Source organism: Sinocyclocheilus rhinocerous, unplaced genomic scaffold (genome assembly GCF_001515625.1).
Source record: "Sinocyclocheilus rhinocerous isolate Xijiao unplaced genomic scaffold, SAMN03320098_v1.1 scaffold3008, whole genome shotgun sequence".
In the NCBI taxonomy this organism is placed as follows: domain Eukaryota; kingdom Metazoa; phylum Chordata; class Actinopteri; order Cypriniformes; family Cyprinidae; genus Sinocyclocheilus; species Sinocyclocheilus rhinocerous.
In genome coordinates this window covers 275,490-302,503 of record NW_015652302.1, presented here as the reverse complement: position 1 = coordinate 302,503, position 27,014 = coordinate 275,490, and the positions used below count along the sequence as shown (strand labels likewise).

General features: G+C 37.5%; 2 protein-coding genes and 1 pseudogene across 2 annotated transcripts in view; 1 reads left to right on the top strand and 2 right to left on the bottom strand.

Annotated features, from left to right (window-relative positions):
- The first annotated feature begins 1,407 nt into the window (after positions 1-1,407).
- Positions 1,408-4,861, top strand: LOC107714592 (protein NDRG1-like; annotated as a pseudogene).
- A 147-nt stretch (positions 4,862-5,008) lies between these two features.
- On the bottom strand, positions 5,009-8,676 carry ccn4b (cellular communication network factor 4b). Its single transcript, XM_016520475.1, has 5 exons — positions 8,543-8,676; positions 6,986-7,262; positions 6,205-6,462; positions 5,894-6,087; positions 5,009-5,769 (listed from the first exon to the last, which is right to left on the bottom strand). Exons 1-5 carry the CDS (start codon positions 8,588-8,590, stop codon positions 5,470-5,472), a joined length of 1,077 nt encoding a protein of 358 aa, XP_016375961.1. The 5' UTR covers positions 8,591-8,676; the 3' UTR covers positions 5,009-5,469.
- A 1,389-nt stretch (positions 8,677-10,065) lies between these two features.
- LOC107714614 (thyroglobulin-like) overlaps positions 10,066-27,014 on the bottom strand; it is a 35,448-nt gene continuing 18,499 nt past the window's right edge. Inside the window, 17 exon segments of the mRNA XM_016520514.1 lie at positions 10,066-10,202; positions 10,363-10,556; positions 11,297-11,437; positions 11,559-11,666; positions 15,058-15,245; positions 15,377-15,544; positions 15,623-15,787; positions 20,685-20,881; positions 22,015-22,153; positions 22,438-22,525; positions 22,664-22,871; positions 22,982-23,146; positions 23,710-23,844; positions 23,964-24,030; positions 24,129-24,289; positions 24,417-24,496; positions 24,582-24,693. Of these exon segments, the coding sequence (XP_016376000.1) occupies positions 10,066-10,202; positions 10,363-10,556; positions 11,297-11,437; positions 11,559-11,666; positions 15,058-15,245; positions 15,377-15,544; positions 15,623-15,787; positions 20,685-20,881; positions 22,015-22,153; positions 22,438-22,525; positions 22,664-22,871; positions 22,982-23,146; positions 23,710-23,844; positions 23,964-24,030; positions 24,129-24,289; positions 24,417-24,496; positions 24,582-24,693 (2,453 nt within the window).

The window sequence follows — 27,014 nt, the reverse complement described above, 5'->3', positions numbered from 1 at the left end:
GAGACTTATTGAAATAAATGCATTACAAGAGTTAACAAAAAAAGACTATCAGTTAAAATTATACCTTAATTTTAACACATAGGCTAGCATTTAAAAGTTTGTGATCTGTAAGACTTTTAAATATTTTCTTATGCTCACCAAGGCTGCATTTATTTGATCAAAAGTACAGTAAAACTGTAACACTGTGCAATAGTATTACATTTTTAAATAAATATTTTCTATTTTAATATTTATTTAGTATTTTATAAATGTAATATATTCCTGTGATGGCAAAGCTGAATCTTCAGCAGTCATACTCAGGTCCTTATGTCACATGATCCTTCAGAAATCATTTGGTGCTCAAGAAACATTTTATTATTATTATTATTATTATCAGTGTGGAAAAAATGAATAGAAATAGATGAACAGAGAAATGTTCAAAAGCATTTATTTGAAATATAAAATTTTTCAAACAATGATGATGTCTTTACTTCACTTTTTATCAACTTTTAATGCATCCTTGCTGAATAAAAGTATTAATTTCCTTAAAAAATATCCTAAACTTTTATATAAATGCATATATATAATATGCTGAATCATACAGTAGCCATCAATTCTGTATCACAAAGAGGACTGAACAAACAGCTTGCTGTCATGTTGATCCTCCAAGAAGATTTCAGTACTGCTTTCCAGGCCACTGTTGCACACTCGACAGGGACACTTGTGGGCATCAATGACGTCTTGACCGCAGACATGCCATCTGCTCTGAACTGCCTTACGCCTGCACGAACACGTAGCAGCACATTGTCCCTGTGCTAAATGAGCCTAACGCTCTTACTCTGATGATGGAGACTGTAAACAGAGTTCTTTATTTTAATCACTGTAAGGTCAAGGTTCTTAAGTGCATGACTACACAGAGTGCTTGACTGATGTGTCTTCTGATCTTTTGACGTTTGTGCTTTTTTGGAGTCATAAAACATTCCCATTTCTTTATCATTAAAGACTAATTCCTTTATTTTTTTACATTGAAAGCCATTTGACATTCAAAATATCTTGTGTTCCATAAAAGATAGAAAGTTACACAGGTTTGCACCTGAGGGTGAGTAAATGATGACAGAATTTAAATTTTTGGGTAAAATATCTAGTTTTTTGCACAGTTGTAACAGTGAGTGAATCAAACATTGCATCATTTATATAAAGTGGCAATTGCTATGCAACTCCCAAGATCCCATGTGTTTCATTCATAAAATGTTTACGTACTATGGGAACACCACAGAGGTGGGACATATTCAGTGATGCCAGTGTTCAGCTTAACTTACTGATCCAATTTGTAGATCTCTCCATCCTTTAAGAATTAGGCTCCTTCTGGCCACTATGCAAGGCATGCTGGGAATTACATGTTTACGCCACACTGTAAACAAGGGGATATAAAACCCAGACCTCAGTGCATTCTGTGCAACTCGGAGTTTGAGGCAGCAGCAAACCAGGATCTACTCTTTTCAAATACACACAATTTTGTTTACATCTGCCGATACATCAGCCTTCAACAGCAACAGTAACCATGGTACTGGAGGACTCTGAGTGCAGCGTCTTTGAGCTTGACATCACTGTGAGTTGATTTTATCTTCTGCTGTTGTTCTATATGCTGTTTTAGCAGTGGATACAAAAGATTCGATTTGTGTTTGCATGAGTTTTATTTTAAGGGGGTTTTGATGTTGATGTTTGTGGTCTGTTGATGGGATTTGTGTTGTTTACTGTCCAGCAACTTTATACTGTATGTCAGGTCAAGGTGTTTTGGAGTTTTTGTCAGAAATAACCAGGCTATTTTTAACTATAAGGTGGTGCGCAACATAATCAAAAAGACTTTTTGGGTGAACTGAGGTGTTGAAATGTTACAATAAATATGTTAAGCTATAATCAGTCATATTATCATAATAATCAGTCAAAACTATTTTGAACCATATGTTCCAACACATTCTTATTGCAGCCATTGAAAATAAACAGCTTAAGATGAATGAGTATTCAAATGTCTCTCCATCATAAGAACGCACTAAGGCATTGTAAAAAAAAAAAAAAGTTTATTCTCCAAATAAATGATTTTTTGATATGTTTTGATGTGATGTGAACAAAAGTTCATTGAGAGGAAAACAACAAAATTCTCAATATGTTACAAAACTAACCATAACTTTGCTTTTGTAGGAGGATGATGTGGAGACTGCCTTTGGTCTGGTGCACTGCACCATGATGGGTGTTCCGAAGGGCAACCGGCCTACCATCCTGACTTTCCATGACATCGGACTGAACCGTAAGAACCTCCTCTATACCTTCTTATTCCCCTCTGCCTGTAAGACTTTCTCATTACAAACAACATTAACCAGTCCAACCTGCAGCAGTTTGTCAAGTCCTACAAAAGGTATCACCAATGCAATCTGTGTCTGTAATCGCTCAGTTCCTGAGTTTGATTCTTTAAATGAACCTATAGGACCTATATATTCTATATACTGCAATGAGTTACTGAAAGCCTCATTTTTCCATCATTTCTCAGCCGAAGGAATCTGGAGATCGAGAGACCAGTACAAGGAGGAAATGTAAATGCAAGAATGCTCCAGTAAGTTCCACCTGATGACAGCAAACATATGAGATTTTGACTACTAGTGCCTTAAACCTTAAAATTGTGCTTCAATGACTAAATTGTTTGTCATCATGACAGGTGTCCAGCTTTGCTGATAGTGGGTGATAACTCTCCAGCTGTGGATGCTGTGGTGAGAATTACTATTTTGTTATTTTCTTAAATATGTTAAGAGACCCCCCTAGAAATTTAATGTTACTCAACAGTGATTGGTTGCAACAATTTTCCAATTATTGACTATAAACCATAAATAATTTTGAACTAAAGCAGCATACAAAACATTAATATAATTATTATATAAATATTTTACCTCACAGGTTGACAGCAACTCCAGAATGAACCCAACAACAACCACATTTCTCAAGGTCAGTGTCCTTATTATTTATGCGGGGAAGTCGTGGCCTAATGGTCAGAGAGTTGGTCTCGTAACCCAAAGGTTGTGGGTCCGAGTCTCGTACCGGCAGGGATTGTAGGTGGGGTGAGTGAATGTACAGCGCTCTCTCCCACCTTCAATACCACGACTGACGTGCCCTTGAGCAAGGCACCGAACCCCCAACTGCTCCCCGGGCGCCGCAGCATAAATGGCTGCCCACTGCTCCGTGTGTGTGTTCACTGCTGTGTGTGTGCACTTTGGATGGGTTAAAATGCAGAGCACTAATTCCAAGTATGGGTCACCATACTTGGCCACATGTCACGTCACTTACCTTCCTTTGCATTCACTCAAACACACAATTAACCTTTACATTTAAAATACTAATAGAAGCTAATTTTATATCCCAACATTTCACTGTTATCTCATTTGATGAATATCTAATATGAATAAATTAATATAACTGATATGAGACAGATATTTTGCACATCCTTAGTTTTTAAACTATATTTAAACTTTTTTCTAGATGGCTGACTGTGGCGGCCTGCCTCAGGTTGATCAGGTATATATAATTCACATTTACAGATTCCCATTCAAATCTGCATTTTTAATCTAGATCATATATTTGATCTTATAGTCATTATGAGTATATCTCACAGCCTGGCAACTTATAGAAGCTTTCAAGTATTTTATCCAGGGCATGGGCTACAGTAAGCGCACATTATTTTAACACTACAACAATACTGACCTACTATCCATAAAATAACAATAATTAATAGTCATTTTACATTTTATATGAGAGAAAACCATGGTCATAGCCTCTCTTATCACTTACTCTTTCTTGTCCACAGTGCCCTCTGCCAGTATGACCCGTCTTGCTCGGTCTCGCACAGCTAGTAACTCATCTCTGGAGCGAAACCGTACCCGCAGCGGTACAAACACGGATGAGCAGCGTGGACGCTCCCACACCGACGTCTCCATGGAGAGCACCCCTGGCGCAGAGCACAGTTCCTCAGGCCCCACACATTCCGTCGAGCTGTCCTGCTGAACGCCTCGTGAAAATAACACCACCGTGCAAATCAGAATGGAACTCAGCAGGCGGTTTGATACTGGACCTGAAATTACAGAATTTGAACCTGAAAGCTGATGCTCCTGTTATTAGATAATGTTTAATATGTCATTGGTATTTTTCACAAGGGATGTTTGATTAGAGATGGCCCTCACAGCAAACAAATGTTGCACGTACTTAATAGACTTTGCACTAGTTTAAAATATCTGAACCAGTGGTTTAAATTGCCGTTTTATTACTTACAATGAACAATATGTAATATTTTACAATTCAAGTTTTATATAATTATGTTAAGAAGGTTCTATGATGTTTACAGCTTGGCTGTGAGAAAATGTATAATATATAGCCTATGTGGGTATCTTAAAATGCGGAGTGAGTATGTGCGTGATTGTGTTGGAGAGTTCTCTGATAGGAATGAATGTTTGGGGGATTTGTTTAAATACATTACGTATTGCATATCATTTCTGTACTTTTAATTCCTAACAGTAGTGCAAAATTTACATCTGAGAGTATTTCTTAGTCTGACAATATAGTCTACAGAACATTTGATATAGTATCTGAATCATTTCTTGTGCTTCTTACAGTCGCATCTTATATTAATGAACAAGGAAGATAGGAATGTTGGTAAGATCACTTTATATTTAACAACTGTATTCCTAAAATAAAATTAAGTATATTCAGTCAGCCTCACTGCTGTAGCCTATAATGTCTACCACTGTGAAAAATTATAAATACATACAATGTAACTATGTAATTAATTCCCAACTATACCATTACAGAAATAAATACTCAACAGAAATAAATATATACAAGCAAAAGCATAAAAATAAGCAAATGTCTTTTATTAAAAAAGATACATTTCTGCATATTTCCAGAATTAAATATGAACAGTAACAATATCAATATCAAGTGTCACTTCTCTTATATGTATTTCAGAATATGTTACATAACAAAGATACAAACACGTCCTTTAACACCATTTTAACTAACATATATTTTCAAAAACTGATGATGTGTATTCCTTTAAGGAGAATTCCTTTTTTTCCGTTGAAGGCGGTATTTTTTAAACATATATTTGCAAAATATAAAAACAGATTTTTGAACTTCACAGATTTGGAACAGGAAGTCAACATCTCAAATTTAACATTTTCTTAATTTCATATTTTGTCCCTCATCCATCCATCCTTATAAAAATATAAAGTCTTTCAGTCTGAACTATCATTGTTCCCTTCACAAGCCATCTCTATGAGTAACTGTGCTGATGTTTATTCATAAATCATCCGAATTCAATCCAAATTTCTCATCAACAGTGCTTTCTGTGCTCTCCAGCATCCCTGTTACTGTCAAGTGTGATGCACAGACTACAAATGTGAGCCTAAGGATGCCATAAAAAGAGATTGTATCTGGCACTCGGTGAATTAGTTAGTTAACAATCTCATTGACCTCATAGTATTGCTCGAGATCTGCAAAGATATCGTTTGGATTCCTGCAGGAGAGGTTGCAGAAGCAGGCGTTGATCCACATGTATTTCCAGGAAAAAACTGATCCATTTGGACACACAAACTCCACCTCGATGGTCTTAGACTTGTATGGGATGCAGCAGCGCTCATCGGTACAGACTCCACAGTACTTGGGCCAATACGCCTTCTTACTGACACACCCCGAGATGGTGAAGTTCTGAAACTCTGGTTCACGGTAGATGTTCAGGCATTTCTTACCCGGCTGAGTAACAGATATGACAATCAGTGCATCAGTCCATGACAATGACATGATAATTCATCCATCCATCCATGGGATGGGTGGGTAATTTAAATAGAAATAAACCAGGGTAGGAATGAATTCTTACTCTAAAGTGCTTGGTGATGTCCACCTCACAGGGTCGGAGGTTACACAGTCGAGACTCTTTCTCCATCACACAGCCAGCATTGTCATTAGAGATGCGCTGTGATATGCCCCGCCCACAGGTCTTTGAGCAGGGACTCCATGGGGTAGTCTGGGTAATGCAATTTTTATGCCAAATATCATTAGAGGTGAGGGACACTGAAAAAAAGAAGTAAGAAGGATAATTAGGAGCTAAAACAATGGAAGTTCACCAGAAGATGCTATAGACCTCTGATGGACATTTATCACCACACAAAACAATAATGCATAACTCACCCTCCTCAGGAGCGTGTCTGGGGTTGGTCTTGCGTGGTTTACGGGACTCTTCGCAGATCCATTTCTCGCAACACTGGCCTGGGATCTTGACTCGCTTGGGCGACTGACACCAGACCCGGGGCGGCAGGGACTCGGTGCAGAGCGACACACATCCAATCGCCCCATTCACACACAGACAACGGTACTTACAATTGGGCTGGAAGCTTTGGCCATTACGGTAAATCACACCGTTATACTCACAACCTGTTCCCACAACATCTGAAACACAGAGAAGTCTGGATATTTGTCCTTACAACTAAAAGGTTCTGTGACAGTTTTGTGTCTGAGTACCAATTTGACACAGAATAAGAAAAAATTACATATTGCATGCCTGTTGGAACCAAACACTATTGTAGTAGTGTAAGTAGTATATACAAAATGCAAAATTGACTTTCTCTAGTGGCTTATATGCATATGTATTAATATGAATAATATTCAAGTTTTATTTGCATTATATTAGGAAATTCAACTGCAAAATAAATGTTTCTTTATATAGTATTTTAACTATGTCACTGTAAAGCAGGGGTCACCAGACTTGGTCCTGGAGGGCCACTGTCCTGCAGAGTTTAGCTTCAACTTGCCTCAACACACCTGCCTGGAAGTTTCAAGTATACCTAGCAAGACCTTGATGAGCTAGTTCAGGTGTGTTTGATTAGGGTTGGAGCTAAACTCTGCAGGACACTGGCCCTCCAGGAACAAGTTTGGTGACCCCTGCTGTAAAGGAATACGTAAGGTCACTTACATGCACACACTCCTTTTTCGTACCTCGGCTTGTCAGCACTGTAGTCACAGTAAAGTCCTTTATGATAGTCACAGGTATCTCTCTCATTACAGGTCTCCCCCACCTGCTTGGCACAGGCCTTGCAGCAGTCACATCCATCTGTCAACAAGCTGACCCCATGTGGGCAAACAGGGGCACTCTTGGGGCACTTACAGGGCCATTTGCAGTATCGATTTCTATTATAAGGGTCCAAATCTGTGGTCACAAGAGGAGAGTCTGTGGAGTTGTGGGAACAGGCCTGTGTGGGAGAAAAGAGAACATGAAGAAGATATGCCAACTTTAGCCACTCTGAGGCAATTTTTAAATTTATTTAAAAAATAAATTTGCTTTGAAATTACATTGAAATTGGGCCCTTCAAATAGGCTCCCAATAACTTTGCAGAGGATGCTTCGTATTAGTTTCTAATGATCAACAGCACAGGATCACTTTTACACTGTGACACATAATTAGGCTACTGTTTTCCAAAACCGATGGCTAATTTGAATAGATATACCATACCAACAGAGCGAAATGCAACATTACTGTCACACAATATTTAGATTTTTAGAAATCAAGCACTGCCTGTGGTATCGTATCGCCTACAACAGTTAGTTTTAGAGTCTCATGCGATTTCTCGCTCCATCAGACCGGGTTTCTTTCTATTGACGATACTGCCTTGAAAAATATCGGTATCGTATCGAAAACAAAATAAGGGGTATCGCCCATCCCTACTTTCTACTACAGTGGATGTAATGTAAAAAACCTGGAGTGAACTACACCGGATTGCAGAAGAGGATAAGTGGCTCTGCAGATCCGCTCCACTCATATGTGTAGCTCCAGTCCGGAGTTTCAGTCTGTGAATCGCTTCATTCTGATAAGCAACGCTTGAAGCTTATTTTCGTTGGCAGAGAAGAAATTCACAAATTTACAGAAAGCTTTTGTGTAAGGCATAATCTATTATTAATATTAATAAATTGACAATTGATATTCAGATATCAATTGTCACAGCACTTTTGTTAGTGTGATGAATGTAACCAAATGTGGTAAAAGATGATAAAATACAAAGATAATAATAAAAAATATAATTCATAACATATAAAGTGTGTTCTATTAGACATTATGTATTACAGTATAGGCTACTGGTCGCCTCCTAAACTTGATGCAACATTTCCGCTGCAAGAGCATTAACTGAAAAATGGCACATAATGCACCAACAGACAGGTTATTTATTTGCTTTATTGTCATCATGACAAATCAAACAGTCACTTTCAGTTTTAAAAACATTATCGTGTAGGTTTCTCTTTATGCATTTTTTGGGTTGTAATGAATTTGCACCTATGGCATGCCATAAGACAGCTTGCAGTTTTTGCGCTTTCTTCCAAGAATAGCGCTTTGATAAGCAACGTCACTACTTCAACTGAGCTGAAGGGCAGCTTCTTGCTATTCTCAACTGTGAAAAACCACCTTCAGTTCAGTTCAGTTCAGTTCCTTCAGTTTAACTCAAATACTGCATTGAATCAACAGTATGATAAGACCCACCTGGTGCAAACTGGCTGTCAAAAGCATCCACGACAGGAGTCTCCACATTACTATATTCCTGAGAGAAATGCATTGAAACAAGAAATGTTGTTTGCTACAGGTAGAATCCACAAGCGTTCCCTCGTGGCATCCACAGAGCGTTCAGTGACACGCGCAGATGTGGAGTCTTGCGTTACGTCAGTCTGTCAGATTTAGAGGGAGTTTGCTGGAAGTTTTCTTTCAGTTCACTCCAGTTCAGTCTTCAAGGGCGGAGGAATCAAAGTAAAGCATCTGAATTATTTAGAAGGCGAAATTTTCCAACAGTTTGTATTATCAAATCACTAACATAGAGGATAAATGTTTAGATTTCTCATGTCTTAATTATGTCTTGGCAGTGGCATAATTATTGCATTTGCATGGCATGAAATCGAAGCCAGCCATTCATTCAGAAACTTCACTTACTGTTCAGAGGAAAAATGCAATTGGTGCATTCTTTTATACATCTGAAAGCGTTCATTTAGATCTGAAATTAAATTTTGTTTTGCTTTTGGTTTAATTTAGTGGCATGAAAATAAAAAAATATACACAAATGTGCAGGAGAGAGCTGAAACCCATTTGTGCTTTTGTGCAATTTTAAATGTTAAACATATAATTGAATTTTAAAACCCAAATGTGGTGAAGTTTAGGCTTGTAACAGAGAAAACTAAAGTAAAGCAAAATAACATATCGGTACATAATTATATTTTAGAGAAGCACACAAACAACATTTTGCAAGGTTTGTGTGATGTCTCCATATTTAGCAAAAACTTGAAGTATGCGCTAGGTTGTTGTTGAGGTTTCCACGGTTTACAAATTGAAGCCGACAGCTGGGCAGCCTGCCACTGATGCACTAAACAGAAGAACAGTAAATTCTAAACTAATCTCCTACACCACAGACTAAAAACATGTTCATATTTCAGCCCTTAATGTGCTAATTGTTTTCATAGTTCATGTGGACGTGATTTAAAATGGTCTCAAAATATCACATTGAGAAAATGCTCTGACCTTGACTTCGTTCATATGGATGAATGTAATCAAAAGTGTCCAGACAGCTGGAACAGTAGTCTAGACAAAGAGGAAAGGCTTCTTATAATCTCCAGGAATAAAGTGATAATTAGCATCTCAGAATAGCCCTCAGTCAATGGCACACAAGCCAATGTTGCAGCATCTGGAAACTTGCAGAAAGGATTACTCATATGTCCTCCTGGCACTTTGGCCAGTCCCATTCCATGTGACTGTATGATGTCTTCATTTTAATATTAAATCACCTCATTAATTATTAATGAAGATATGTCAATACTCTAAAGATATTTTAATCACTTTTAAACACTTGGAACAGTGAAGAATAACCCAAAAGTGTTTTCAATGCAGTTTATTGCTTAAATTCTACTATGAATGTTTAGAATCACAATGATTTACATCAACAGAAATACCACAGTAATAGAGTGCTAAGATGGAACTGGTTTTAAAACAAGCAATTACAAGAAAATCGGAACATTTTGAGACTAATTGTAAGCATCTTTTTCAGATTTAGGTTTGCTTGGAGTCAGAGAGAAGCTGGCGTCTGGGATTGACTTTGGCTCTTGGGTTGGACTTCGAATACCTCCAGAATCTCCCACTGATGTCTCACAGGAGAATTTGGCTGTGAAGTCAAAAGTCAAAGTCAGGTTTACAAGTGTTACCAAGTGCACAGAATTTGAAAGATTTATAAGCATTTTTGACTGATGAAAAACCCTCTGTTATCTTCCGATCTCTAAATTTAACAACCAGGAGTTAATGTGGATGTGTAGAGCAGTACTAACCGGTAGAGGTGATCAGAGCTGGCACATATTGAGACCAGAAGGAACACTGAGAACTCTTGAGGTTCTTGCGGTTATTGAGAGTAAAGGACAGCTCCTTATAGCCCCGTCCACCTGGGTGAGGCATGAACTGAGGCCATGGGGGTAAGAACTTACTGAAGGACGTCCTAGATGCTGCAAGAGGCAGGTTGGGGTTGCTGTGAAAAGCAGAGGAGAGATGAATAGGGCTGTGCAAAATCAATAAGGTCGGTTTGAAATGAGGTTTAATTTTTTCCAACCTTGTAATTTTAATTTAAAATGTCATAACACAATCTTTTGGTGAAGCAGCAGACATCTCTCTGGTGACAAATGTCATACATCTCCAATCATTTAGTTGTTTGAAAAGGTTAGTTCACAAAAAAAAAAAAATTCTGTCATCAATTACTCATACTTATGTAATTTGAAACACAAATTAAGAAACCTGAGAGGTATCTATCACTTCCATTGAAAGTCCAAGTAACCAAAACTTAAAAGATCCAAAAAGATTCATCATTGTTAGATGAAATAAAAGCCTAAATTAAAGGTTATATAAAGCGGTTATTTCTCTTCACAAGAGTTGGATTAATTTTATGCTGCCTATATAACTTTTTTGGATCTTTAAGTTTTGGTTACATGGACTTGGAGGGACACAAACCTCTCAGGTTTCATTAAAAATATCTTCATTTGTGTTGCGATGTGAGTAAATGATGACAGACTTTTTATTTTTGGATGAACTCTCCCTTTTAACTCAGCTTCTTTCTTACAATTGACCAGGCCTGACATTCAGATCTGCCTCCATCCAATCAACAACTGATGGACAGAATCAAGTCCTGCCCTATATTTTTTGATAATTCCGTTTCACTCAGACGCAAGGGGAAAAAAATGGAAAAATACAACGTAAACGGTTGATGATAAATACCCAGACTTTAGGAAGTTTGCCATGTAGTTCATGATCTGCAAGGTAAGTGTTCTCTCTTTGGTGCTGAAGAGGTCACGTGTTTCTGAGGCAAGAGGAACTCCAAAGAGGTACTGCACATCCATCAGAGCTGACAGGTCAACACTGTGACAAAAACATAGTTTGCAAACAGAGATTCTTCTTGAATGTGAAAGATCTTATTACAAATGGTACCATAACTTCTGTATAATCAAGTAAGATATTAAGTGTATAGAATGAAAGGCACCTGTTGTATGCAGCGTCCTCAGGAAGGTGGTACATGTGAACACTGGATCGTGTGTTGGCTGCCCAGAATTCAGCCATGTCCACAGCTGGACAGATGATGAAGAGATCTCTGTAGCAATAAATGGCTAATGCATGAATGGCAAGGTGCAGGCGGCTACACCTGAATTTTAGGATTTTGATATCGGCACAGGAGTTTTATCACGTTATGGTTCATTTAACGGTTTAATTGTTTCCTTTTTGTGGATTTCTGTGGTTGCCAGTTTCAGGTATAACAGGATGGCATATTCATGCATTATAACCATTATAACTTATAACCATTATTTCATTAAGTGATATAATGTTAACAAACCAAGCTACTTTAACTAAAATCTACTTTTTATGAGTCAAAATCTACTTTTTACCCGTTTTACTGATATCCACCACAATACTACAGGTGGTAAAATAGAAAGCAACTTGATAAACCAAAGTTCAAAGTAAGTGATCTGTCCATAACTTGTATATAGATGGTGCAGATGGTCATTAAAAAAATGCCATCAGGGTAACACACTAAAATAATGCAATAAACATTCACTAAACAGCAGAATTTTTTTTGCAAAAACACTATTCACTCAGAAATTTCACAAGTAATAAAGAAATGGCAAGCAACACATTGCGTTAAACAGTTTGAAATTAAACAATGTAAAGAATGAAATAGTATTTTCTTGTAAATAAAAATGTATTCTTTTTTACAGAGTACAGTATATATGCCACAGTGTTGAAACAAAAGAAAATGAAATGAAGGTGAAAAGAGGATCAAAACTTGGTTTTATCAGGTTCTATGCTATTTTGTCTCTTCCCTGTTTGTGTTGCTATGCTGCTGTGTGTGCAGCAGGTCACTGGGGTGTGTTGGTCAGGTTTGGTCTGTACTATATCTGACACTAGTCATTATGTGGGCAGCCAGCTTGTCCTCCTTCAGAACTGCTTTCACAGCTACTGACAATTCAGAGAAAGAAGCAGGAATTTCAGGACACAGAAGTCCAAATGAAAATGTGAAATTGCCTTTGAAAAATTAGCTAAAAGTATTGTGAACAAATAGTATTGAATTCCATAGCCACTATCATATTTAAAACCAGCGTCATTGTAGAAATTAAATCATCATTTTGTTTTATTTGAACCTTACTGTAGCAGAAATTGAATTCTACTCAGCATTTCTTTCTCCATTTAAAATATTTTGGCTATGTTTCCAAAAGTGAACAACGTAGTGTTTGAAGACACGATCCGGTAATCAGCAATAAATCAGAGGGAAAAGACTGAGCTTTTTGTTAAATGAACTCTTGACTCAAAAGATTGTACAATGCTAGCCCGCTGAACTCATATTTTCCAGACACACTTGAATAAAATTCAGAATAATAATGTTTGACAGAAGCTGAGCTCAAGAAGGATGCATCCGTCATGCATCACAAAGTATCAAATTACCATTATAACATCATTAGAAGTGCCACAGACTATTTTTGTACAGTTATTTTTTTTGTTCCAATATTACCTATCCCCATCCAGTATAAAACCTTCATTGCTAAAGTGTCATGAAATTGTTTTCAGAATAGTAATGAGTGACCGTTTTTACTAGGACTGTTTTAAACTCACACTTGAGTGTATTTCAGTCAGAGACCTATATATACCATTTCCTTCCTCTTTGCCACAAACACAGCAGCCTCCACACCCTCAGTGAATGCAAGACAAGCGCGGTTCAAGCGCAGAGTCCTACCCTAAGGCTCAAAATGATTTCAGCTCTGGATTCCTCGGCATTCCAGACCACTTGACGAGTTCAAGGGTCTGAACAAACATAATCGTTCACTTGGGCAGCTGTGATCACATGGAGAGAGAAAATCTATTGTTCATTTTGGCATCCAATTAAAGAGTTGCAACTAAGCTTTACAAACAAAATGCTGATCAGGGGCTTTTAAATCAGATTAAAACTGTCTTTTTACCACTGCATTCATTCACCTGGCATGAACTGGGAAACATTTTACTTCTCTAACAAATAATTTTGTCCTCTTGGGGAGCACAATAACATTAACCTTTTAATGTTTTTAAAAGAAGCCTTTCACCAAAACTGGATTAATTTGATAAATACAGTAAAACAGTAATATTGTGCAATAATATTACAATTAAAAATAACAGTTCTCTATTTTAATATATTTTTAAAATGTAATTTATTCATGTAATGGCAAAGTTTAATGTTAAGCAACCATTACTTAAGTTATCAGAGATACTATATTCTAATATGCTGATTTGGTCATTAAATGTACATTTCTTCTCATTATTATAGTGTTGATTTTATATATATATATTTTTGTTAGTAGTTATTTCATTTTATTTTTTGTGGAAAGCACAAAACATTTTTTCAGACAAATCTAAAGAATGGCTTTGTAAAAAATATAAATATTTTGCAACAATGTTTCCATCCAAAGATGTGAATTTTAACTTATGCGCAAACCTGAAACATCGCATAAAACATTTGCGATTAAAGCACCGTTTCCATTCAATGAGTCAAAAAGAAAAAATCGTCACTTCCTGATAAACTGGCACTAAATATCACTAAGAAAAAATTAGGAGAAGCCACTAAATATAATCATTTTCATATAAGATAAATTACTTGCGCCTCAGAGCGAGCAGACGAAACACAGTAAATGCAGTCATTGCTTTCAGAGGTGGATGCCTGCTGTTTGGGAAAGCAGTCATGTAAGACAATTATACAGACTTACTTTGATGACAGACTTTGCTCAGGCATTTCAGAACGACCAAAAAACATTTCAGATGCTGTGCAACGAGATTGGTCTGCTGGTTAGTCAAGTTATCCCGTCCCATCGTGCAAAGTCGCATGATTTTTTGACGCGCATGGTGGAATTTATTCAGTAAATGTGTTTCCATTGTACACTCTTAAAAATAAAGGTGCTTCACGATGCCATAGACGAACCTTTTTGTCTAAATGGTTCCATAAAGAACCTTTAACATCTGAAGAACCTTTCTGTTTCACAAAAGGTTCTTTGTGGTGAAAAAAGGTTCTTCAGATTATAAAAAGGTAAGAAAGAGATGGTTCTTTAAAGAATCTTTGACTGAATGGTTCTTTATGGAACCAAAAATGGTTCTTCAATGGCATCGCTTGTTTCTTATGTTTCTTATCAGATGAAAAGTTTATCCTACTCAATTGTGCAACTGTCAGAAGTTTTTTTATGCACATTTTTAAAATGTATGTGCATCTTGGCATTTCCATCCAGCGATTATTTTAATGCGATATTCCAAAAAAAAGTGCATAAAAATAGGTGGATGGAAACAAACATAGCTAATGTTTTAATTGTCACTTCTGATCTATTTAATGCATCATTGCTGAATAAAAGTTTTAATTTTTTCTTTCCAAAAAAAAAAAAAAATCTTAGCTTGGGAGGTACATGCTTTCTATGCAACATTCTTATAATGAAAACAAAATACACTTTTATTCTGTATGACCTTCCACCTCTTACCTTGTAGCATTTTCCAGTGCGCGAGAGAACACATTGTATCCTGAGGGTGTGGGGGAGTGCTGTAAAGAGTAGAACCAGGTCGCAGCCTCCTTCACGAAAGCATTAGCATCATCTCCACCCAAAGAGTTAGACAGGGCTGTGTAAAATGCTGTCTTGCTGTCAGTCCTTCCCTGAAGCTGCTCGAAATTCTTCTCAAATAAAAGAAACACAAAAATCAACCACACAAAAAAATTTAACCACACCAAGCTTTAATTCTCACACTATCCTTTAGGTGCTGTCCACTCGCTCATTTCTCAATCTGATATATTTGTGCCCTGACCTTAATGTTCTTGGCTCTGCTGATGAGGCTGTCTTCAATGGATGACCCCAGAAGTAATTCAACTTTGTGGAAGCGTCCGGACTGAAGGGCCACTGAAGGCTTTTCCCAAACTACAGTTCCATCAACCACCGGTGACCAGGCCTGCAGAGGACCACTCACTGCTAACAACTACACACAAACAAAAACACCCAGAGGATGTTAAACGACTATTTTGTGCATTTTCTTCACAAAAGCAACCCATTGTACCTTGGTCTGGGCAGCGTTGATGCTCTGAGCCGGTTTACCCCTTAGGCAGGTCAGCAGCTGTGAAGTATCAGAGGCCAAGCAGCCAAGTTCCCTAGCCAGAGATGCAGTTTGCGCCTGGGCTTTAGATGTACTCATTACAACAGCTGGAGAAAACACCGATCCACCCTATAAGCAAACAACAGCATTGTTTAGCACTAGATGTGACCACTAAAAAGGTATCTGGATCTTTAGTCATCAACCATGATGAACTATTTTCATCTAGATGTCATTAATTATAGGTTTTTTGTTTTACTTTAAAGACGTTTGTTACTCAGTTTGAGAACTGAGAGAGAGTTCAGAGCACTTTTCCAGTCAGACTCAAATGTCAATGAGACATAAACACGTTTTATATTAATCTATTATGGTTTAGACTAAAAAATGTGTCAAAACAGAAAATCATGAAACAGTGAGTGGTTTTCTTTGCATACCACTGCTATTTATACACCTATTTACCAGAAGCGGTACATTATTTCCATATATAGAGCATATGTAAATGAATTTGCATGCGATTATAAAGCTGTTGCATTTCAACACTTCCTATTTTTGCTTATTTGTGAAGTGGAAAGTGTGGTGAGAAAGCTTCCCCGTTTGCTCAGACCATGCCCTTAAACTCTTATCAGTGGGAAGTTGCACAACAGAACAATAGCAGAATCTATAAGAAGGGAGATTGTCTCAGTTGGGACAGACATCTGATGGCTGATTGGATGTGATACATTTGTAGGACTAGCCGTGGGAGATTGACAATGGGAGGCACTCTGGCAAGCCAAAGAACCCTGGAGGATTTCAGACAAACTCGTACTAATGAAGACCTTCCACCAAGAGGTACGAAAATGCTGAGCACTGTTTGAGTGACTGGTTTCAAGTGATGCTCCCAGTTATTGTAAGCTTATGCCACATCGTTTCAATCATTTACAGATGTTGTGGTTTGTGAAGAGAGACTGAAACGGTATTAATACATAGGCATACATATATATATCGGTTCTCTTTCTAGAATGTGCTGCGTAAGCTGTGGTCTGTCCTTGAAATTAAATAATATTCAATAGCCTAAGCTGAACTCCTCTATTCTGGCAAAAAAAACAAAGTTTGTGTATGACCTAAAAAATAATAAGTCTCTAAAATTGGACACAAGTGCGCAAGAATTAGCTGTTAACACACCCAGGACTGAATAGTAGCAAACAAGGAAGTTTGTTTTTCTGTTTAGTCATCATTTTTTACTTAAAAAAAGGCTAAAAGTGCATATTCGAAGTACTTCCTGACACTGCAACATAAATACAAATGATTAATACTAAATTACTTCCTAATACAAATGCTCAAAAATACAGGTTTGTTTCATTTTGTTTCAGCTAAAAAAACATTAAAAAAAAACAAGTAACAAACATAAACATTATGAAAATCAATGCAAATGTGACATTTTCTGTTTTACAGTGGATGAGAATGACATGGCATTAGTGTTGGATAACTACCCTCCTCCTGATATCTGCGAGCCCATATTTCGAATGGGAGATTGGCTGAAAATAGTGTCCGAGTAAGTATTATTATCATACGACTGGAAAGAGCTTTTGCTTGTATGCTATGATATTTTTTTTTGGTAAGTCGTTCATGCTCACAATTTATGTGATCAAAAACATTGTAAAAATGGCAAGATTGTGAAATACTATTACAATTTAAAATACCAGCTTTTTTATTTTAATATATTTAAATATGTAATTTATTCCTGTGATTGCAAAGCTGAATTTTCAGCAGTCATTACTCCAGTCATTCTGGAAACCATTCTAATATGCTGCTTTGGTGCTTTAGAAACAGACATAATTATTAATGTTGAAAATAGCTGTGCTTCTTAAAATTTTTGTGGAAACAGTTATATAATTTTCATGATTCTTTGATAAATACTAGAGGGAGAGAGAGAGAGAGAGAGAGAGAGAGAGAGAGAGATAGTGTTTGTATGTTTGAAGTGTTAGTAGATAGATACAGTGTTTGTATGTTTGAAGTGTTAGTATGTTAATAGTATATCGCCAGGCTACTTACTATATTATACATCAATAACAACAAACTGACAGTTGTTGGGCACAATGTGTAAATGCACAACTGACCACAAAACCTTGAAGCCAGTGTTAACTTTAACACTAGCCTAACCTTGCCTGGTCCTGCAACCCATAATTCCCCGGCAGAGCACTGGAACCTACACAGAGTCAACAGAGTTCAATTCATCAGGCACATCCAAATGTGTTTTCCACACATAGATTAAAACTATGACGCAAGAAGATTTGCAATAAATGACTGAAAAATCACCTTTTCATTATAACCAGCATGTGAAAGTCGATCCATTATACAATAATAATAATAATAATCTTTTAAATGTTTAATAAAATATTCCCAGCTCCACAGGGGTTTGGCTGGGAAATACCATTGTCACAAACAGTTCAAGAAACTTAAGGAAGCCAATCAGGCTTCTGCACAGCTTTCACTGCTTGTTGTTTTTGGCTGGACAATGAAAGCTCATCCTGGCAGACCACTCAAAGGCACCAGTTAGGCCTCCTTTTCAAACGTACTCAGCCAAGGGTGGCAAAGGGGAAAAGAGTCCGAATATTTTCACAACCAATGTGCGGAATGGAACTTCTCACGTGGACATTACGTAACCATATTCCATAACCATATTCACATCATTTCTAACCTAACAGAGCTTCCAGGACAGTTTAAGTCCAGTGTAGGATATATAATAAAGCTGTCTTCATTCCTTATAATATTTTCAGGACTTTTCAGAATAAAGTGTCCAGGAAGGCTCTCTCTTTTTTGATGCATGAAAATATATCGCCAGGCTACTTACTATATTATACATCAATAACAACAAACTGACAGTTGTTGGGCACAATGTGTAAATGCACAACTGACCACAAAACCTTGAAGCCAGTGTTAACTTTAACACTAGCCTAACCTTCTGCCGTTTAACACACACAGAAAACGTTTTTTTCACTGAATAGAAATAGGTTGTTTTTTTATCATTATAAACGACAAGAACTGTCTACATACATTTTTACAAGTCTCACTTTCTTTCAGAGAAGGTTACTGGTGGAAGGTCTACTCAGACAACACTAAGGAAGTGAACTATATACCGCACTGTCATGCCACAAAAGTCTACCATGGGTAGGTTCTGAAATGCCAACTATACTAGCTACTTCTCATTTAGCTTCCACTAGCTGTTTAATGCTCTGTGAGTGCTAATGGAAACATTCTTGACTGTCTCAGCTGGCTGTTTGAAACTGTGACCAGACCAAAAGCTGAGGAACTGCTTCAACTCCCAGGAAACCGAGTGGGGTCGTTCTTGATCAGAGAGAGCACAAAAGGTCAGAATATACATTTAAGATGAACATTATATCCTAGTCTAGTCCCACACAGCACAAGGTCTGGTCCATATTTCAGCTTATTCTTGATGACAGACAGTGTTTTATAAATAGACCAATCCAAAGGCTCTTCTAAATAATATTTTGGCTTGTTCACTAATATGGCTGATGTTACAATCATATTGCTTGTATTTTTCTAGGTTCGTACACCTTATCTGTGCGCCACAGAACTATTAAGCATTATCGAATAGTTAGAATGCCAAACAACTGGTATTACATCTCTCCACGCCTCACATTTCAATGTCTGGAAGATCTGGTCAACTACTACTCTGGTAAATCAAATACTACACCAAAAAAACGACCACTTTTAGTATAAAAGATGGCCAATTTGATGCAGATTTTCCCTCTCGCTCTGGTTTAGATATAGCAGACGGACTGTGCTGTGTTCTAACTGGCCCATGCTTGATCGCCTGTGAAACACCTCTGAGTGAGCTCACGAAAACACCTGAAGGGAGAAAATTAGCTTTTGACTGGAGAGCAGTGAACAGGTAATAAGATCAATAAAAGCCGCTCAAGTTTTGTCCCTTAACCACTACCACTCAAAAGTTTGAGGTCAGTAATGTTTTTAATGTTTTTGAAAGAAGTCGCCTATATTCACCAAGGCTGCATTTTTTAACCAAAAATACAGTATGTAAAGTAATATTGTGATATTGTTTTCTATTTCTATATATTAAAAAAAAAAATTTAAATTAATTTATTCCTGGCAAAGGGTAATTTTTAGCATCCTTTACTCCAGTCTTCAGTGTCACATGATTCTTCAGAAATAATTATAATATGCTGATTTGGTGCTAAAGAAATTCTGATTATTATTGAAGTTGGAAAACAGTTGTGCTACTTCATATTTTTTAATGAATAAATGTAAGTTAGTATTTATTTATTAAATGTACAAGTATTTACTGTAGCTTTACTGAATAAAAGTAATTTATTTTTTCAAAAAAGTTTGATTCCAAACTTTTGAATGGTAATGTATATCTTACAATTTTCCTTATTGTTTCTCTACTAAAACTGAAATTGATTATTTGACAAGTATTTGAACTATCATATGAACATAGAAGTAGACAACATCTATAACACTAATGCATTTTTCCTCACTCAGCTCGGAGCTCGTCCACCAGAGCACAAGCCCTTCAGCGGTCAGCTATGGGGTTCAGAACAGTGTCTCTTCCTACCTGTCTTTGCTGGGACAGCAAGAGAAACCAGAGAAAAAGAAGTTTAGTTTGAAGAAGAGGTGGAGGTCTGTCTACATGATGCCAAACCACCAGCTTGACAGTTTGGCCACTGTGGAAGACAACTATGAGGAGGTGCCTTGATAGATCACATCTGATTCATTCCAGGAGCTCAAAAGCTGATAGAGGGATATCTAAAGGCATTGTTGTGTCTGGACTGGAAAGAGACAGACTTTTTGTCAGAGAAAAATTAAAGCTCCTCAAGCACGTGTCTATTTAAATTTGGGCTTACGAAGCTTTGAGTTTGAATGTTTTAGGATGGTTGTGCAACCTTGCATCATTATTTTTTGGACTGGAGAAGGTTGATTTTACTGTAAATGTGACCTCAGACATTAGTCTTGTTACATTAAACAGTGATGTTGTGTAACCGGCAGCTGGAACTCAGAGTTCTGTTCTTACCATTAATAAAGCACGGCGGAAAAGTGATGAAGCTGACGGTGAGGTGAGATGAAGATTCGCAATGTCGGCTCCGTTTCTCTCTGCTCCTACTGTGACTTTAGTGGGGTCTCCTCCAAACAGAGCAATGTTTTTCTGAACCCAACCCAGAGCAGCTGCCTGGTCCTGCAACCCATAATTCCCCGGCAGAGCACTGGAACCTACACAGAGTCAACAGAGTTCAATTCATCAGGCACATCCAAATGTGTTTTCCACACATAGATTAAAACTATGACGCAAGAAGATTTGCAATAAATGACTGAAAAATCACCTTTTCATTATAACCAGCATGTGAAAGTCGATCCATTATACAATAATAATAATAATAATCTTTTAAATGTTTAATATTCCCAGCTCCACAGGGGTTTGGCTAGGAAATACCACTGTCACAAACAGTTCAAGAAACTTAAGGAAGCCAATCAGGCTTCTGCACAGCTTTCACTGCTTGTTGTTTTTGGCTGGACAATGAAAGCTCATCCTGGCAGACCACTCAAAGGCACCAGTTAGGCCTCCTTTTCAAACGTACTCAGCCAAGGGTGGCAAAGGGGAAAAGAGTCCGAATATTTTCACAACCAATGTGCGGAATGGAACTTCTCACGTGGACATTACGTAACCATATTCCATAACCATATTCACATCATTTCTAACCTAACAGAGCTTCCAGGACAGTTTAAGTCCAGTGTAGGATATATAATAAAGCTGTCTTCATTCCTTATAATATTTTCAGGACTTTTCAGAATAAAGTGTCCAGGAAGGCTCTCTCTTTTTTGATGCATGAAAACAAACACATCAACAATAAAGAAAAATAAAACTAAAGATGATTGTATTCAGGGCTCATAATCGTGAGGACTGTGTTATGTGTTATGTACTAGATTCTATATTATATGTTGCTCTATGCCAAGGGTTTTCGGTCTTTACAGATCAAGAACCCAGAAAAAAAATTTGTATTATCTTTTAAATAAATTAATACTTTTATTCAGCAGGGGTGCATTAAATTGTTTAAATGTGAACTTTGAACTTTCTATTTCTAGAATCCAGAAAAAAATGTTTCACAGTTTCCACAAAAACGGTTTTGATACCAAAAATGCCTTTGGCACCAAAACAGCATATTAGAATGACTTCTGAAGGATCATGTGACACTGAAGACTGGAGTAATGGCTATAGAAAGTTTGGCTTTGCCATTACATTTGACATATATTTAAAATAGAAAGCATTTGTGGGGCTGGCTAGAGTCTTAGAATATTATCAAGATGCATATATGAACACTTTCATGTATATGTGATTGTTTGTGTACCTGCACTTAGGAAACCGAAAGCAGCCACCCTGAAACTGGCTGTAACTACTATTATGTTGCCAACAGCAGCGAGGTAAGAGCCATCTAAGAGACCCGATCCAGAGTTGTGGAAGAACACCAGAACCGGAGCATTCTTTCCCTGTGACAAAACAGAATTGTACTATGAATACCAATAACAGCATTCGCACCACAGTCAGTCAGCAGATACAGTGGTTTATGAAAGCAGTATTAACATATATAAAAGTCCATGATATACAGTGAGTTCCAATGAGACACTAAATGAGAAAAAATTATTAAATGAGTATATTATGTATTATTTTGTATGAACTTACTGACTGCAAACTTCTGAATAGTACTCCACGTGTATACCTATATATGAATTTATGCATGTATGAGCTCACAAGTATGTCATGTGAGTCTTACCACACTACTAGCAACAAATACATTGAGGTACAGACAGTCTTCGCTGGAGGTGGAGTCAGTGGGATCGCCAGGCTGAAGACAGATGAATCTAAAACAGTTTTGATCAAGCAAATCAGATCTCACTCAAGAAAAGTGACTCTATTAATTCTGCAGATTTGAGGGTATAAATACATGTTCATTTTTGAGAACATACATTTAGACTTTTACAATCTGCAATCAAACGCACCGAGAAAAAGTGGCATTCCAAGTACTAGTCCAGTCAGCTGGCTGTGGAGGGCTGAAACGGAGCTCTCCGATTGGTGGACGAGCATAAGGGACACCCAGGAAGTAGGTCACACGCTTGCTATCTGAGCCAGTTATGGGTTTCACCTCACTCTCCCCAAGAAGTGTGCCGTGATCAGGGATGGAAACAGAAGTCAAGTCTGGCTGTATACCTATAAAGAAATGTTTAACATCTCTGTTGTTGGGGTGGAAGAAATCAGAAACACCCTAAACTGGTTGACACACTGAATAAATTGAAGAATGCATTGTTTTAAGGTGCCACCTGTCCTGATGTAAACAGATTGAGCAGGCTCTTTGATGACTAGGAAGCAGCGTGGGCCACTGGTCTTAGGAAGGCAGGTGTGTGTGTCTGGATACATCACACATCTCATGGCTGACTCTCTGCTATCGATGGACACAGCTGAACAGGACTCACTTTCCTCACAGGCTACAGAAGACAAGAAAGTTATGAGAAGACAAGGATAACCACATATTATCTGTATTGTAAATTGCAAAAAACACTGATGTAAACAGATTGAGCAGGCTCTTTGATGACTAGGAAGCAGCGTGGGCCACTGGTCTTAGGAAGGCAGGTGTGTGTGTCTGGATACATCACACATCTCATGGCTGACTCTCTGCTATCGATGGACACAGCTGAACAGGACTCACTTCATATATATATATATATATATATATATATACACACACATACACACGCATATATACATATATGTATATTATTGTATATTAATTCAGCCTTGTCATCTTAGCAATAAATTATATTTTAAATTATATTAAAATAGAACAGATACTTTAAATTGTGACAATATTTCAACATATTACTGCTTTTACTGTATCAAATATCAAATAAATGCAGCCTTGGTGAGCATAAGAAATAATATTTATTCAGATCAAAAGTAAACTATGTTGCTACATGTGTTTAGCAAGTGTGCCTCTATCACATCAGCTTCCTGTAAAAGTTCTCAGAAAACGAAAGGTGAGAAATGTTACCAGATAGACACCACTCTCTGACTTTATCCAGATCCTCTGCTATATCTCTGCTTATGTGGACAATGTCAAAAGCTGAAACAGACGAATCCACCTTGACAGAGGCAGCATCCAACTGCTTCCAGTTCTTCAAATCAGCTGCTTGCACATAAGCAATGAGATCAAGAATGATGTGTGGGAATTACATAAATTACTTAATTAAATTATAAATACATTAATTAGAAAACAAAGTTATTATTCATTTAGGAGTCTCTTACCATTCTTTGATGGAGAGCGGAGACTAAATGGTGGACACATTCTTGGATTCTTTATCCATTGGTTTAACTACAGACATACAAAGAGGATGGTAAAGTCATTTACTTTAACAGGTCACATAATGGGAATTCTCAATTCATTGAAATACACAGAGTTCGAAAAAGCACATGGATTTCAGATATACCTGACTTTTCATACCAGCCGAAGGGATAGGCTTCAGTCTGCACTTTGGATGGGGAGCAGTCCTGAATCCTCCAGTTAGTGCTGTCGTTCTCACCACACGTCTGGATACCCAGACTATTCAAAGTTAGACACAACACATCTGATCCTGTACAAAGACAAAGCAGAGAGCAACTGTGAGTGGTTTCATTCCTCAGATTAGACACATCACATGTGTTTTGGGTGAATAAGCTGTGTGTTTTGAGACTTGTCTGAGTGTAAAGGTTCTTCTGTACCAGGTACTCCTGAATCTTGAACATATCCTATGCCACGGCAGCATGAATCTTCATCACATCGCCTCTCACACTCAAAAAACCTGCTCGAAAAATTAAAACAGCATTAATCATGAAGGAAACAAATAAACTGAGATGGAAACACAAATTTGTTGGCTTTCCCCTCACCCTTCTGTGATAGATTTACTGGACAGACTGACTCGACTGCGTACAGAGTAGGACACCATCTTCTTAAAAGGAACACGGCTGTAAAAGTTCTTCACACTTCCAGACAGAGAAACTGCACACGAAAAAGAAAGTGATGTCCATATTATGCATGACTGTAAAATCGAACTTGATCAAAAGCACTTTGGCGGAATAGGTTGGTAAAAGGAGTATTTTTTGACCTAATGTTCCAAACAGTGGAACATTTATACACACAGAAACTTCCAAGTGGTGCTTTTGGGGCAAAAACATACTGTTTGCTAATTATTAAAGGTTCTTTGTTTCCCTCAGTACAAGCTAAGATGAAACGGTGGGTCAAAAAAAAAAAGGAAACTCTCTTTTACAGCATTGAGAAACCCCTTACAGCAGATTTCCACAAAGGTAGCATTATTTTCCACCCTTAAAACATCTACAGCAGATGGACCACATGTTAAGAGTTTATGATCACACCTTTTTGTTGTGGATTACTTTATAGGCCATGAAACATTCAAGCCCCTGTGATCCCCTATTATGACTGAAAATCACTGTATGTCTGTTCCAGGAACACACGATAGGACTATCAAATCCAAATATTCATGTTTTGCCATTTTAAATTGTTCAAAAGTATGTTGTAAGACATTTTTCTTTTCTTTTTGAAATAAATAATATTTTGCAAGAATGTTTTAAATTGGTCAAAAATGACACTAAGACATTTTTTTTATTCTTAAAAAAAAATGTATAATAGTATTAGGGGTGTAAGGATTCATCGATATGGATCGATACATCGATACGATGTCTGACGATACGATGCATCGATGCCACACGTAAAATATCGATATCTGTAGTAGTATAAATAGGCACCTTTATTTTGGCACTGTCCACATTTTCACATAATGTCTGTCTATGCATTACCGCCAACGCGTGCATTCTTGTTCAAACTCAGGTATCAGGACTCGATATAAGGACTGTCCGAAGGCGCAAGGTGAGCATAAAAAACGCTTGGGATTGTTTGCGGAACAGTCGAGCGCTGTGTGAGAAGTTTTCTGCGCACACATTTGAAGCGCGCGCACGCACGCACACAGACAGCAGCGTCTACACCGCGCGAATACTAAATTGAGCTCTCTCTTCCGCTTTTTTGTGCATGGATGAATAAATACAGACAAAATTACATCAAAATGCGCGTTTTGGCGAATATCCTAGTAAACACAGTCGGTTAGGCATATGTGTTAACGTAAACAGTTGAGAAAGAAAAGGCATGTGTATCAGTAGTAAATCCGTGCTCGAATTGTATCGTATCATGACGAACCATCCGATTTACACCCCTAAATAGTATCCACAAAAATATTAAGCAGCTCAACATTGATAATAATGTGACACAATTGTAATATTTCACTAAATGCAGTCTTGGTGAGCATAAGAGACTTCTTTCAACAACATTAAAAAAAAAAACGCATTAACCCCTAACTTTTTAATGGTTCTATAATCATAGTAAACACACTGTAGTAAAAAAAAATTCATTTAGAATTAAATTTCAGATTTGATTTAACTTTTTAAAATGATTATTTCCATATAAACATCTTAAAAAAGGCTGGTAACTAAACAAAAACCAGATAAAATTCTCTTACATAAAACCTTACGTAGTCCACAACGAACAGTCCTTTTTAAAGAAAAGCTAAGGGGCTAAAGAGCGGACAAAGTCTTTGCTATGGAGAGGAATGAATGACTAAGGTAATCTGAGAGGCACTCCGTCTCTCCGCTTCTGTTCAAATAAATCACTTGTGATTCCACATGATTTAAATCCTAGAGCTGTTCTGCAGTTTAGACAGACATCCAGAAAACCACATTATTGTGTGGTCACTCACTCACTTTACCAAATCTTACATAACACTACTTTTCCATTTCTAATTCAAAGGCTAACAATGAACATCATGCATAAACCACAATTATACAGAGGGTCTCACTCACGTGCTTTTCTTTCGGGAGAAACTAATTCTGACACCTAGAGGAACAGTCCAAATGTGAAACAGTGGAGAATGTTGAAATGAAGATGAATGGTATTGAATTTCAAAATCAAATTCAATTTTTTTTTTATTATTTGTACACCATGGCCAGAGTAACGGACATTCATAGTCCCCTTGAAATCACTTGACAATTTCAGTTTTCTTGTGAAAAAGTGAAGTGACGTGACATGTGGCCAAGTATGGTGACCCATACTAGGAATTAGTGCTCTGCATTTACCCATCCAAAGTGCACACACACAGCAGTGAACACACACACACCGTGAACACACACCCGGAGCAGTGGGCAGCCATTTATGCTGCGGCGCCCGGGGAGCAGTTGGGGGTTTGGTGCCTTGCTCAAGGGCACCTCAGTCGTGGTATTGAAGGCGGGAGAGAGCGCTGTACATTCACTCCCCAC